This window comes from Poecilia mexicana, unplaced genomic scaffold (genome assembly GCF_051168715.1).
Source record: "Poecilia mexicana isolate PSO_F unplaced genomic scaffold, ASM5116871v1 scaffold_22, whole genome shotgun sequence".
NCBI classification, from domain to species: domain Eukaryota; kingdom Metazoa; phylum Chordata; class Actinopteri; order Cyprinodontiformes; family Poeciliidae; genus Poecilia; species Poecilia mexicana.
In genome coordinates, this window is record NW_028263391.1 from 4,584,672 (window position 1) to 4,599,297 (window position 14,626).

The window sequence follows — 14,626 nt, forward strand, 5'->3', positions numbered from 1 at the left end:
CAAAACCTACTGCAACAGCTGAGCTTTTCTGTTGAGACATAAAGGAAATCTAAATGTCACCCTACAGAATGAAACCACATTTCTACATCAAGGATGAAGCCTTAAAAAACCCCGGCGACATGAAAGAAAATCAGAGACTACCGTAAATTTTCTTATCTACAGAGTGTGATGTGAGAAAGGAACCTCACACCTCCGCTATCCGAGACGCCCAATATCTCTTTCACTGGGTCTCTTCCTCTTTTACTCTCTTTTCCTTTTATGATTCTACAGTAAGATTATGCAAAACAGCAAGAGACTATAAAAGTTTTCAGGTTATGACACTCTCCAGACAACAACTAACTGGTAGTAGAGCTTAATAGTATAATAAGCAGTGAAAATGCCTCAGTGTTGCTGTATTTACATAGGGACAACTTACAATGGATCAGTATTCACGGGTTCACTACTTTGCTGTAAGCCCATTAGTGGAAATAAGGAAAATTGTCGATAGTAGCTCCTGTGACAAAGCTAAGACACTTTGCATTGAGCGTACTAAAGTATATTAATGTATATTTGATGTTTGAAGTATTAAAATAGGCAGTTATAAGTGTTCTTAGACAAGGTTTGAAGTCGGGATACACCGATATGAAAATTTGGGCCGATATAGGCATCTTATGTCAACACTGCTGTTACAGTCAATTACCGACATTTACAGATATTTTAAATTTTTTTCAACATTGTTTCCACACCTTTGGAGAAAAATGAAAAGACAATAGACAGCAACAAGACGAAAATAAATATTGGTTGTTCATATCAGCCCATATTTATTTATCAGACTGATACCAATATGTTAAAAATGATAAAAATCGGCCAATATCAATGTTAGTACTGTAGCTTGAAGTTTATAAACAGAAAAGTAACGTAACTTTAGCTTAAATCAACAGAAATAGCGATTTGTTCCATTTCGCTGCTCTCTAGCACAATGGAAAAATTAGGAGAAGTACGACAGACATTTTTATGGTTCTAAAAACTTTCAAAACCACAGGATTCCTTCAGAACATTAACCGGCCCATAATCTGATACATTCACTTTGGAAAATTTGCCACTCACTGATCTCTTGAGTTTTACCGAAAGGTAAAAATTCTGCATTGGAAAACTTTTCTTCTGTTGTTAAAACTTATTTTTTATAGCAGATTTTTAATGAAACAAGTACATTTCTCAAACGAGTTTATACCTCATCTTCACCTTATCATAACCATTCATTACTCTATAAATATTACTTTGTAATATTTTTATACATGTATAAGTGCATGAAAACAAATGTTTTCTTCATTATAAGCAAGTTCAATAACCCTATTGAACTCTGCGTGGAGAAGAGATAAAAAGAAGAAAACATATTTTTTCCCCTAATGTTCTAGAATTTAAGTCTAATTTGATGGTGGCTACAGACCAACACGAGTCGTTGGCTAAATAACATAAATCAGCCACACAGGCCATCTTATTTACAGGCCCTGTTCTGTTTTAATGTGATTACAGGCAGAGTTCCTGCTACAGCAAAAACACCGGCCCCCAATCGAAAGGCTGCAGGGAAGAGAGGGAAAAAAGAAGGTCACATCATTGACTGCATAGACTGTTATGCAATTATCATCATCCTGCCACTGACCTCAAGCTCGGCCCTAAAAAACACGGCAACACCCACGAAGCGCGCCAGAGAAAACACGCAGAGAACAATCCCACCCCGCAATCAGACGGTGAGGATCACGGTGGAGCCGAGTGTGGAGCGTCGGATTTTTACAGCTTGCACAGCGACAACAAGGCCACAAACACATCCAGACCATTAAATGCTTTAAGAAGTGACACTCCCAAAAAGCAAGTACACAGAGTCCTAAATCAACCTGGCCCAGAGTGAGTTTCACAAATCCAGATAAAGAGTATTTATTATGTAGCGTTTCATTCAAATAAGTCATTGGACTATAAAGCTACATTATCTCCGGGTTTGAATTTTTCAGTTTTGTTTTGTTTTGTTTTGTTTTTTACATTTGGAGGCATTCGAGCCAGATTTCTGTGCAGGCGCTCAAAGAAACTCAAAGATCCGCTTCTGAGAAAGGACTCGAGTTTCACATCAGCGTTCCAACAATAGCATCAGCCCTCCTGACACACCAGCCGGCTCCCTGCAGCCGAGGTGGGGCAGACGCTCCAAATTCAGCCTGGAGGAGCTGTGGACGGGAATTCCCTCGTATGCGACTAAATACACAAAAATCCACTCACTGGCACTGTAATTACACCGCTGTCTAATTTGGAAAAACGATTTGTCAAGAATGCTCATCTCTACTTTCTGGTGTTACATAAAAGAAGAGCTTAAATTTTGTTTTTTTTGTTTAAAAAAAGTATTCCCGTCAAGAGTTGTTTCAGTCCACTGTCGCCATGTGTTTGTTGAGGATGGGAACCATGTTAAAGTGAAGCTAAATGCTATAATGTTTGAGTTTTCTTTCTGGGTCTGGATCATTATGAATGAACTTGAATTTTAACCACAGTTAAAACTAGCGGTGGGACTCAATTAACATTTTTTAATTGTGTTAATTACAGGGTCTGTAATTGATTAATTGTAAATAATGGCATTTTAATCAAAAACTATCAACAAACAAAGCAACATTTTCCATTCAAAAACCCTTTTTGCTGCTAAGCTATTTAATAAATGGACATATGAGATCATCAAAGATTTTATGTAGAGCTTCGGTGATAGGCCAACTCCTTTTAGCACAACTTGAACACAATAATAGTATTTTCCAGTTTTCCATTAAATTGTTCTTAGAAGAAAAAATGAACCCCAACTGCGCTAAGGGAAGCAGCTTCTTCGTTCATTGCCGTTGTTTGGGCGTCAGATTTGTGTACATACCAGAAATGCATATGAAGGTTCCCACTGGAGCCTTTCTATGTAAAAAAATAAAAAATTAAAATATGATGAATTGCTTTAAAAATACTGTGACTGACAAGGCATTAAAAGTTGACATATGCTTCAAGGCTTCCAATCTGCACTAAATGGCAACTGTACAACATATAATTTAGTGATGTGCCGATATGACAACTGGTCGATATCTGATTTCATTATCGCTCTCAAAACTGATGCATCGTCATCACTCTTACATTTTCAAACACCACATTGTCACCTGGCTATATTGGCCCAGTTTTACTTATCAGACCGATACCGATACATTACAAAAATCGGTCAATTCCAATGTTAGTGCCGATATATTGTGTACTCCTTACTATCAATCGTTAATAAAACTCAACCGAACTGAAGTTTGCAGCATAAATGTGAAAAAAGAAAAATGACACTGACTTGAAACCGTGGCCTAAAAATGTTCTAGTGACTAACTATGTTCTCCTTTCTGAGAGGATGCACTCAAGTTAAAGGTCTATTTACAGCTGTACATCTGTGGGTCAGGTGACGCCTGAGTGAGTCTGAGAAAAACAGAATGTGAACATAAGATAACAGACGAGCCTGAATAAAGCTTCTTCTTTAACAGGGACCAAAGCAGCAGCCCACATACAGAGCAGCCTGTTTCCAAAAAGGAGCCATAAAGCAGCATCCCACACAGAAACTGTAGCCCTACAACTCAACACTGAACAGGCGCACAGTATTAAAGGTTGTAAACACAAGATTTAATGCTTGGATATATGTGTGCTGACTTTTTTTTTTTTTTGGAACTTGTGGAAGTCGGTTTGAACGGGCGCATTTAGTAATTAGCAATCCCATTCCAGAGAGTAGCACACCGTGACGCCATTATCTCCTCATCTTTAAAAAAAACAAAAAACAAAAAAAAACAGGAAGTCACAAAACTCCACCCAAATCCAGCATGTCACCCCCACCCCATCTTCTCTTCTCCATGATCCACAGAGGAGATATTTGGACGACAGTATAACAGAAAGCCAGACTGATATCATATCTGGCCAGTTTCTGATGTAGAGATTTGAGCTGGTCTTTAGGACTAAAAATACCTTTAGAATGGGTTTTACTTTCTGAAAAAGACCAATATTAGGACACCAACTCTTTTACATTTTTACAAACATCATGGTGAAGAACTGTTCCAAATCACATGATGTTAGCTTCGCCCCCGCCCCCCATAAGGTCTGTTCAAAACAAATGAAAGCTTTGTCCAACTTAATTTTTCAGAGCACAAAGAACTGATTTAATATCAGATGTTTTAAAATCTTAACCCATTTGTTGATTTATTCTAACTGTTCAGGTGCTATTTTATGGTGAAATGAAACTCTTACTGTACAAAATTTTGTTCTTTATCCTGTTTTTCACGACCAGAGGTGATGTCACACTGAGTGAGAGAGAGAGCAGCTAAACAGGATTTCAATATTATGTTTGACAAACAAAACAATATGATGACAGACGTTTATCCTGTCTTTGCCATCTTATACGAGTAATAAACTAAATCGGCATCAATGTGTCCAAAAGCCGAATTACTTTTGATATGAATAAATACAGCTTGTGCTGAAAATCCTGGTTTATTAAGAAATATTAATGAGAATGAGATGTTAAGAAGTCTGTGTGAAATATACAAGTTGTAGAAGGATAAGTTATTTTACCAATTAGAACTGTCACGATGACAAATTTTGTCAAACGATAAAGTGTTCCCAGAAATTATTGCGATAAACAATATTTTGAGTTAATTTTCATATCATATATATTGATAACGGCATAATGATCCAATGAACTTTAATTTTGTACAAAGTCACTTCACACTGGAGCTGGAAGATATTCTAAACATCTAAAATAAAACATGACAACCGAAAACAATAAATAAAAAGGAAAATTGTAAATAAAACCAATCATGTAGTGTCTGTAAACAAAATTGGCCTTCCAAAAATATTAATAATCAGAATGGAACTTATTGAGCTCATTTTAATTTAATGTGTGATTAATTAATTGCTTATCACATTTACAGACAGGTTATGGAAAATGTACCTAATACACCAATTCAACAAAATGCAACAAAAACAGCAGCCAAACCTCTTAGCAGAAGGCTGTTACCCAGATGTGAGAAGAATATCTTGCTCCTTAAAAAAGAACCAAGGTAATTAAATCAGCCTACTTTATTAGTGTTACCAGCTGCATACTTTCAATTACATTTTTTAGGCCAACCGGCCCACAAGGAGGACTGTGGGTCGGACTCGGAACGTGGGTTTGGACCGTCCGCCCTGAGCAGAAACGACAGACAGACACATTCCACATCTGGATGTGATGAGCTCTGACCTCAGCTCCAACTTTCCTCCTACAATCTCACACGCACCAACACAATCAGCGTTATTTAAAGGGCTCACAGTGAGACCAGCGTTCAGGATCACAGCGCTGTTCCTTTAAATGGTTATCTTTTCTGGAACTAGCGTCGATATGGACAGAAAATCAGCTACAGAAAGGTCAAGAATTTTCTTCCACACTGATTTCTGCTCAAGATAGTCTGTCTTTTTAATGCTCAAATACTCATTTTGTATATTTTTAAATTACCCTAAGGCACATTCCCTTAGACTAGAGTATACCATTATTAATGACTACATTGTTTTATGTAAGGTACTCTTACTGTACAGAATTTTGTTCTTTATTCTGTTTTCATAAACTGCATATTCCTATCTTCATGTAAATCGACTTGCTTTTCCTGTCACTTTGCTGCTGTTGCACAGAAACTTTCCCACCGTGGGACAATTTCTATTCTACTAATATTGTATTTCTCTTAACAACAGATACTTTGTTCCAAACAGGATAGCTGCAGGACAGCCTTAAGGTTAAATAGGTTAAGGAAGCCAACTCTTAATCCATTCAATCCATCCATTTTCTATCAACATCTGACAACATGACATTCAAAGCTTGTTTATAAAGTTATCTGACTCCACATATATCTACAGCTGCACTCTTCAAAACTCTCTGCACCAGAACCGGAAAATATTTTAAAATGTCCAAAAAGAAAAAAAAAACACCATCAAAAACAACAAATACAAATTAAATACAAACAAAAACCATAAGTAAAGTGGATTATGAAGTCATATTGAACATATTGATCACCAGAATGAAACTTATAGAGCTCGTTTTAATTTATCATATGATTAATTGGTTACTGGGACAGCTAAAGAAATCTTGCTAAGATATTGATTGTTTATTCATTTTTAACAAAGCCAACAGTTAAAAATAAGATAATACTTAACGGCAAAAATCTGAATAAAGTAAAACTACTGTATGTGCATACAGAGGTCGCAATAAATAAACCGCTATCAGCTGAAAGGATCTACTTGGAATCATACGAGATCCCGTCTTCTGGAAAACTTTGCAAACATCAAGTTCACACGAATTATCAGTAAAGTATCACATTTGTTCAGCCTACTGAAATAAACCGTAACAAAGTAGACGCAAAATGATACAAAAGCAGCAACAAGGTTCAGGAGTGAAATGAATTTTTGGAGTTTAGTTCAAAATGCATGAACACCTGTGGCAATTTGTTGCTAATGACAACATATGTAAAAGTGTTTAACAAATATAGTTTGTAAATGAGGTATCAGATTCAATAGCATGCAGAAATTTCTTTGTGGATTCGTTGTTCAAGACTGATTAGTTTTGTTAAAAATAAACAAATAAAAAACTAAAAAGATTTATGTGACGATAACCAGAGAAGCACAACAGGGTTATTCCTTTCAAGCATTATTTACGGGATTATCAGGAGGCTATTAAAGAGGTTCGACTGAAGAAAGATTATTCTTCTATTTTTCTGCTGGGCAGTGCACAGAAACCTGGAAAATGTGAGTATTAGTCACATAAATAAAAGAAAGTAGTAAAAATGTACACACCCCATATTACATTAATTTACAAGTAGGCCATTTTATTTAGTGTGTCTGCAAGAAGAGGTGCTAATGTTTTTCATATGTTAAAATGTGCTACAGGACTCCATGCTGCTACTGACAAGTTACTGCTGCGCTCCTGTCTCTTTAAGACCAACGTGGCCCAAACGTTATGAATCATTCCTAAAAAATACTTTAGAAAATTCTGATTATGGTTGGGAATTCTTCTCAAACAATAATAGCCAATTTGTTATTTTTAACTTTTAAAAAAATAAAACTATCAAAATAGTACAAATGAAAATAGTAAAAAATAAATAAATAAATAAAAAAATAAAAAAGCTTACTGCTGGCTGGAAGGAGAACAAAACGACACAAACTGTTTGATGGGGTTTCCAAAGTGATATCTGCACAAACGTTAAGAAGGTTAAACTGATCTAGTCTCTCTAAAGTCAGAGGTTTTTATGTTCATGTGGATTCTAGAGGTGAAATGGCTCAAAATGACCTAGGCTAGGGTAGTTTGGTTCAGTTAAAACTTTGACACTTTTCTTCAAGGTAAAGTCTCTTCTGAGAAGCCTCATCCAGTAGCATTAGCATAACATTCAGTGTCTTACCAAAGGGACACAGTTAAGTTTTTCTCTCTTTATCAGACAAAAAATCTGTTACACAAATTCTAATATTTCATTCAAAAATGCTGTAATGATTATGCTGACCAGCAGGAGGCAATAACCTTAACATTGCTATCCTTCAAAAGAAGAAGATGCTGAGCACGGCTAAAACAGTGTCAGGCAATTTCTTCTGTATTGTCAAATTTGATTTCACTATTGGACTAAAATGAATGAATGAATGAATGAATAAGACTCCCCACCAAAATTGGAATTCCACCTGAAAAAGTCAGAAATTTCCGGGCAGCCCAATTCAGTATCCATCATGGCTGACACTTTATTCGTATAAATGCACCACTTTCCAAATGAAACAATGCTGCTGCTGTTATGTCTTCACTCTGAAACAAGAGATTTGATTGTTTTTTCCTTTTTTCTGAACTATTACACTCATAATGAAAATTACTTAAGAGTTAATAACTTGGCCTACTTAATCAATGCTCTCAAAACTGAAAGTATTGATTAAATATTTTAGGCTCTAGATTATTTTCCAATTTCTTATTTAATCCAAAGGAGCTGGAAAAAAAAAAAAGATTTGTGATCCAAAACATCCACTTTTGGTTTCAGGAATACAACTTAGCGGGACTGAGAGGAACGCTGAGATGCTTTCTATCTAATGACTGCTAGAGTTAATCTTATACTTATAAAGGTTTTATAAATTCAGACTAGGCTTGTCACGATAAACGATAAATCAATTAATCGCACGATAAATTAAACCTATGGACCTCATTTTAATTATCGGCTTTATCATCTTTTCCTGCCTTTTATTCTTTCTGTTGCTGAGACTGAATGAAAAACGGCTCAAAAAAGCTCTTGACTTACCCTCCCTTCCTCATTTCCTTAGTGTAATGTCCAGCTCACACTACACGAGTTGTCGTCCGACTGTCGGCCCATTTTCAAAACCTGAGCGACCACACATTAGCCGACAGAAATCCTAGGTATAACGGTTCGATCGGGTTCGTCGTGCCGTGTGGTGTCCAGCTACAAGTCCAGTTAACTAATTTTAAAATCAGGCATTAATCAATGCTTTACTAGAATTTACCTGCAATGAATGTGGCTAGAGTCAGCGTAAATGAAAATCATTGTAACCTATTTATGTAACGTTAACGAAGAACAACTGAAAACTTACCGGGTTTATCAATTGCGGTAGCAATTTGGCTCCAACTCCTCCCCTTTTAATCTCTATATTCTTTGCACGAAAAGTTGAATAAATATTAATGTTGTTTCCACATATCATTTCCGATGTCCGCTGGACTTCGTGTTGCGCCGTGTCAGCTGTTTGGGATTCCCTCCGTAATTTCCCCTCAGAAAGCTCAGAGGAGAATCCACGCTTTCTGATTGGCTGCCTGTCACGTTCAACAGGCTGCGTTAAGCTCCCAGTCGGGGAAAACCCCTGATTTAGATAGGAGCGGCCACGACGATCCACCGTAACACACCATACACTGCAGGATTATCGGTTACGAAATCACCAGCGAGAATCTTAGATCGGCCAATGATCTAAGATTGTCATAAGGGGAAAATGGGGGCAAAAAAATCGTGTAGTGTGAACTATTGCATTAGGTAGTCGGATATGCCCATCTTCTCTATTTAAATCTAGTGATTACTGAAGGGCATTATAGTATACAGACTTCATAATCTGCACTCTTTTGGTTGAATGCAGTATTTATTTCTACTTTGGCTTTATGTTGTTTAGTTTTTATTCAAGTACGTTTTTTGTTAATGGAGACTGAGAATCCATTTTATTTTTGTTTTGGTTGTTTATCAGTTCCAGTGTTATGTGTTCTTTTGAAAATAAAGTGTATATATCTATGGCAGGAAATCGCATGCATTATTACGTCATTTCCATTAAATCAGTGTCAAAAGGTCTTGAAACAATATTATCGTTTATCGTAATAATTTTTTAGATAATTAATCGCTCAGCAAAATTTGTTATCGTGACAGGCCTAATTCAGACATACATTTGATGTTTTAGGTCACATGCTTATATAACCTATATTGTCTATTAGGATGTATTCCCCACCCACCCCCTCAAGGTCAGAGGTACTGAAAGGCTCTCAGTCGTTGGCAGGGGATTTATCTGGATGCACATAACACACAGACACACGTTCTGCATTGCTCAGCAAACAGATGTTCACTTCTAAGGCCTTACGCAACATCACGGGTGTGCTTACTACGACAGAGCAGGGCAACTGGGACAGAGATCCAATGGGAACAAAGCTTCAGTCATGGCTACATCTAAATCCCACAGAGCTGGACGATGTGGCTGAAAAACGGACCACGATGTACAAGTCGATATCGATAATTATTGCTTTTGTTTGTTTGTTTTAAATATCTAAAATACTGCCAAACTGATGAAGAGACCTTTACAGTTTTCACTCCATGCCTTTTCATTTTTAAGCAGTTATGAGGCAAGGTGGGAAAACATGAAACTACTGCTGCTCAAGATATGCAACAAGTTGTTGCTAGGTAACCAAAGAGAGAGTGAGTAGCTGATGCCACCCACCTTGCTTAGCTAGCCATGAGAGGTTGAGCGGCTAATGCCTTTCTTCTGCCTCCCAGAATGCTGTGCGGTTCTGAACCGGAGGTCAGTCAATATTCTATAAATAGAAAATTCTATCAAACGCATAATTTATCGATACTGATCAGATGTCTATCGCGATATATATTATTAAGGATTTATTGTCCAGCCCAGTCAGACTATTTCATAATGTGACAACCACAAACAGGTGGAAGAATCAGTTGTTAGGAAAACACTGACTCATGTACTCTGTACTGGAAGACTGTGAGAAGAAAAAAACCTTTTTTAACTGAAAGTCAAAAAAAGCAAAGGACACAACAGAAACATGGTGACTTTTTGAGCCTACTTCCTAAACTAACCTCACCAATTTTCCCTGAACACATCATCCCTTCAGTCAAACATGGTGATGGCAGCATCATGTCTGTGAGAAGAATTTCTTCAGCACTGACAGGGAAGATAGTTAAAGTTGATGATAGGAAGATGGATGGAGCTAAATATCGGGCAATCCTCAAAGGAAAATCTGCTAGAAAGCCTGGAACAGCTGCTTCCCTTCTGGTGGTTTTGTATTTGCACCGTCTTTCTTTCTTTTCACAATTATTACACACTTCTTTGTGGTGATGCGAAATTTGTTGTTGTGTCGCAATATGTGAGAATATTCTGTAGCATTGTGTGGTACATATACTTTCTATGGTTCACTTTTTACCAGAATTAATAACTTTAGTTCCTAATGTGACACACATAAAGATGATATGTGAAATTCTATTTTTGGAAATAAGGATAAGGAAAAGTAGCTGGACTTATTTTCAATCTGGTTGAGTCTTGGTAACTTCCTCTTAGTGCACCCTGCAGGGGAATTCACCCAACGCCCACCTTTCCAGTAATCTGTTCTACATCAGTAAGCTCAACCCAAACATATTTCTTGTCACAGCCACCCATCTGTTGTTCTGTTTATAATTATTTACTTCAATTGGGGGGGAATTATGCAGTTTTTTTGGCTTTTGTTTTCACACAGAAAGCTGCAGGCTGATTTGCATGAAAACTCTATCAGAGATAAGCCTAGTGAACCATCTGTACAAGGCATGGAAAAAAAGAATATTTTGAATAATATGCCTTTAAAATCTATATTTACCCTTATGTTATCTTATTAAAAAGTCTTTTTTGGTCTCAAATTATAATTTTTTGCCCCTTGTTTATTGAGAAACAATGTTTATTGAGAAATGTTTTTCCATCGTTTCTGTTTATCATTATAATATTTTTAAAGTTTATTATGGACACCTATAAAACTTTATCCAAATTCTATAATAGGTTTTACCAAAATAACTCAAAAGAGAGAAGCACAAAAACACCAAAAAGATCAGAAGTTTGATGATATATCAAAATCAAATAATAATAAGAGGAATCGGTGTTGGTATCAGCGATGCTGGCCCTCTATTTACTTGGTGTTGGATCAATATCAAAATATGCGGCATCACACATCTCTAATAGATAAGTCTAAACCCAAATCTAATTGTTAAAGATAAGCAAGTTATCCTCAACAATATTCCTGATACATTTTATAAAGAGTTTCAAGCTGTCCTGATACTGATATTGGATATTGCTATGATGTCTGCCAGAAACCTGGAAAATGTGAGTATTAGTCAGATTATATCAGCTTGCATCTTAAAATCTCAGATATAAGCACTGCACTCCAAGATTTAGAGACCAAAGCATTTTCTACTATTCCACGCTACAAAATAAGTGGCATAAGTATGTATCATTTGTGCTGATATCACACTGGATCCATATTGGTATCGGCTAATACTCAAAGTTCCAATATCTGTATCGTATCAGAAGTGAAAACGTTTTATTGGGACACCCCTAAAAGAACCAATCACAGCTCCTGGATCAGCTTCTGTTCAATGTTTTTTCACCAACCCTGATTTTTTTTTTTTGTTTGGTCTTAGTTGTAGTTAACATGGATAAACTGGCTGTGAGGAGTGTTGCTAATGATCGGCTCATTCATTGAGATACTGACTGTACCAAGACAGCAAACCTGCTGACACACCATCGTCGCCGACTGTGTCTATCTGACCTTGAAGCGACCGGTGACCACTGGGTCACCAGGAGGAGAGCGGTTGGTTCCCCTTTCGTCTCAAATTTGTGGCTGTAATTGAGGGAAAGGGTGAAAGCAGGGTGTTGGTTGGTATAAAAAAGATTTGTATTCACCTTTACCACTATAAATTTCAGTGTATTTTACAGACTTCTCTGTCAATGGTGAGGAAATGCATCGCCACAGCATGACGGTGCCACTGCCATGTTTCACCATAGGGATGGTGAAATGTGGTGATGGGTTTTCATCATTCAAGCTCAGTTTGTTAACCAAACCAGGGTTTTCAACTCTTCCAGTTTCATCCCTGACCTTGGTGTTCATGAATGTTCTCCAACAAACCTTTGAGACCTTTGCAGAACCAACTACGAATTCACTCACAAGTTTTCCGCAAATCTGACCAATCACCTTAAAGTTAATCTGTATTTCCTTCTTTTCTGACCAATCACTGCAACTCGGCTGAATTTTCAGTCGATTCCCAGCAGCCACCTTCTAATTTAACTTCCAGTTTCACGCCGTTCCTTTTTTTAGATCTTCTGTAGGATTTACTGTGTTTACAGTTCATGTTAGCTCGACTGACCAAGATGAAATTCTTCTTTTGCACTTTGACAACTCCTCAGGACATGATTTTATTTGTATGATTTTAAGAAGGTACTTGAAAATGTTACTTAACACATAAAATGTTAAAATACTCTTTTTTTTGGAAGTAATTCCAACTTTTTTGTAAGACAATGTTATGGCAAAAACTAAACCTTTAAAAAAATTGCAACTTTAACAGCAATTTTTTTTAAGTTGCCACAAAATCAGTCATTTTTAAGTCACAACAATCAAACAAACAAACAAAAAAAAAAACATGGCAATATCCTGGAAGGATTGCTTAGGCACTACTTTATCTATCATACAAAGTCCAAATTAAATACTGTAAAAATATGTTGTATGCTCTTGGAAGGGACTGCACACCAACTGTCCAGCCATCCCTCCTTTATAAGATAACATGTTATGTTATGATAAAAATACCTTGTAGCTTTGGGATCATGAAACTCTGAGTTAATCCCTGGATTTGGGACAAGCATTAATCCCCTTCCTGCATGCTCTCCACATGGCTTGGCTATTGGGAGGCAAACATTTTGAAGAACCCTCCAGTATCTTACTGGAAGTGGGTGATGTTTCTAGAAGTTTTTGGGTGTATGTATGTGTGGGGGGATTGCCTTGGGCCTGAGTGAGGAAGTGGTGGACGTCCTCAGAGTTGGTTTTGTGTATCTGAGAGGAGGGAGGGTGTGTCTGCAGGGCCCTGATGCAGCATCGGGAGATTTGACAGCTGTGTTTATGTCCCACAACAAACTATTGCAGCCAGTAAAAAAAGAGCAGAGTGGGAAAGAAACAAACACCCCGATAGGCTCAGTGAGCAGAAAAACAGATGAAGAAGAAGAAGACGAAGCACATTAGCTACACACAGACAACTATTACATACTTCGCAGTTGAACTTACTCGTTTTTGACGTATCTACTCTCGTGAAATAGTTTATCCAGATGAATCACAGCCTGACCGAGGAACACGTCCAGTCCTATCAGTGCCCGGTGCATCACGGTCAGGACTAGCTCGTTGCTCCCGGCCGGGTATCCGCTCCGCTCGGCGTTCTCCAGCACGCCGGGCTGCAGCTCGAACGAGCACTCCTCCCTCCACTCGGGCTCGGTGGTCTTCTCCGCCACGCCGGTGGAGTACTTCTCCTTCCCCAGCTGGATGATGGTGTACACATCGCTGGTGCCGTGTTTGCCCTTGCCCCGCAAGCCCCTGCCTTTGAGCACCGTCACCTGGACGTGCGTCGGTACCCACCTCTGGTCCTCCTCTACGGTTAGTGAGGACATGTCCCCCACCTTTCCAGACAGAGACCGAGCGCGCGCACCGCGGTAGTAGAGGAGGTGGTGGCGTCCGTCCGCCGCTTCCTCCCAGCTGCTCCGAGCGGGCACGCGGTCACATCAGCGCCGGGGTCCGCGGGCGGTGCCGCATTGTTACTATTGTTGTTATGGCCGCCTTCACCGTCCCCCCTCCCCGTGAAGTTGCCTCGGTTTGTTTTGAGCCTCGGCCGCTGCTCCGTCTGCTCTGCGGCAGCATGCAGCGTCCCTCTCCGCCTCGCTCCCCTTTGCTGTATGGGCCTGTCTGCGGACAGCGACGTCACGCCTCCTCCATCCTCCGTCTGCAGGACGAGGAAGTTCAAGCAGCTTCTCAGCACATGGCTGCAAGCGCACACGCAGACCACAACAACACGCCTGTGTGCTGGAACGCCGGATGTGAGATTTCCTTTCGCTCTATTATTTAACAAAATTAGCACTTTGAAAGTAAAAACGTGTCACGCACCCGGAAAAAAGAGAAACCCTCTGTTAAAAAAAGAAAAAAAAACCTTCGAGATGCAAAGGCAACCAGAACTAGCTGACTAAATTTAAAGTGAACACAAATTTTCTGTATTGTATAATGTTTCAAAAATAAGGCTGTAACTAATGTTTGCTTTTGTAATCTATTGTTCTATCTGATAACAAAAATGACCACATTCTA

The 14,626-nt window shown here is 38.3% G+C and overlaps 1 protein-coding gene across 2 annotated transcripts in view; it reads right to left on the bottom strand.

Annotated features, from left to right (window-relative positions):
- The window catches only part of rab11fip5a (RAB11 family interacting protein 5a (class I)), a 31,509-nt gene extending 16,883 nt beyond the window's left edge, over positions 1–14,626 (bottom strand). Inside the window, exon 1 of one of the 2 annotated variants that reach the window (XM_088002325.1) lies at positions 13,565–14,611. In XM_088002325.1, coding sequence (XP_087858451.1) covers positions 13,565–13,941 — 377 coding nt within the window. In that variant the 5' untranslated portion in view covers positions 13,942–14,611. Of the gene's footprint in view, positions 1–13,564 lie in introns of both variants that reach the window. The other variant, XM_088002324.1, reaches the window with a different exon arrangement.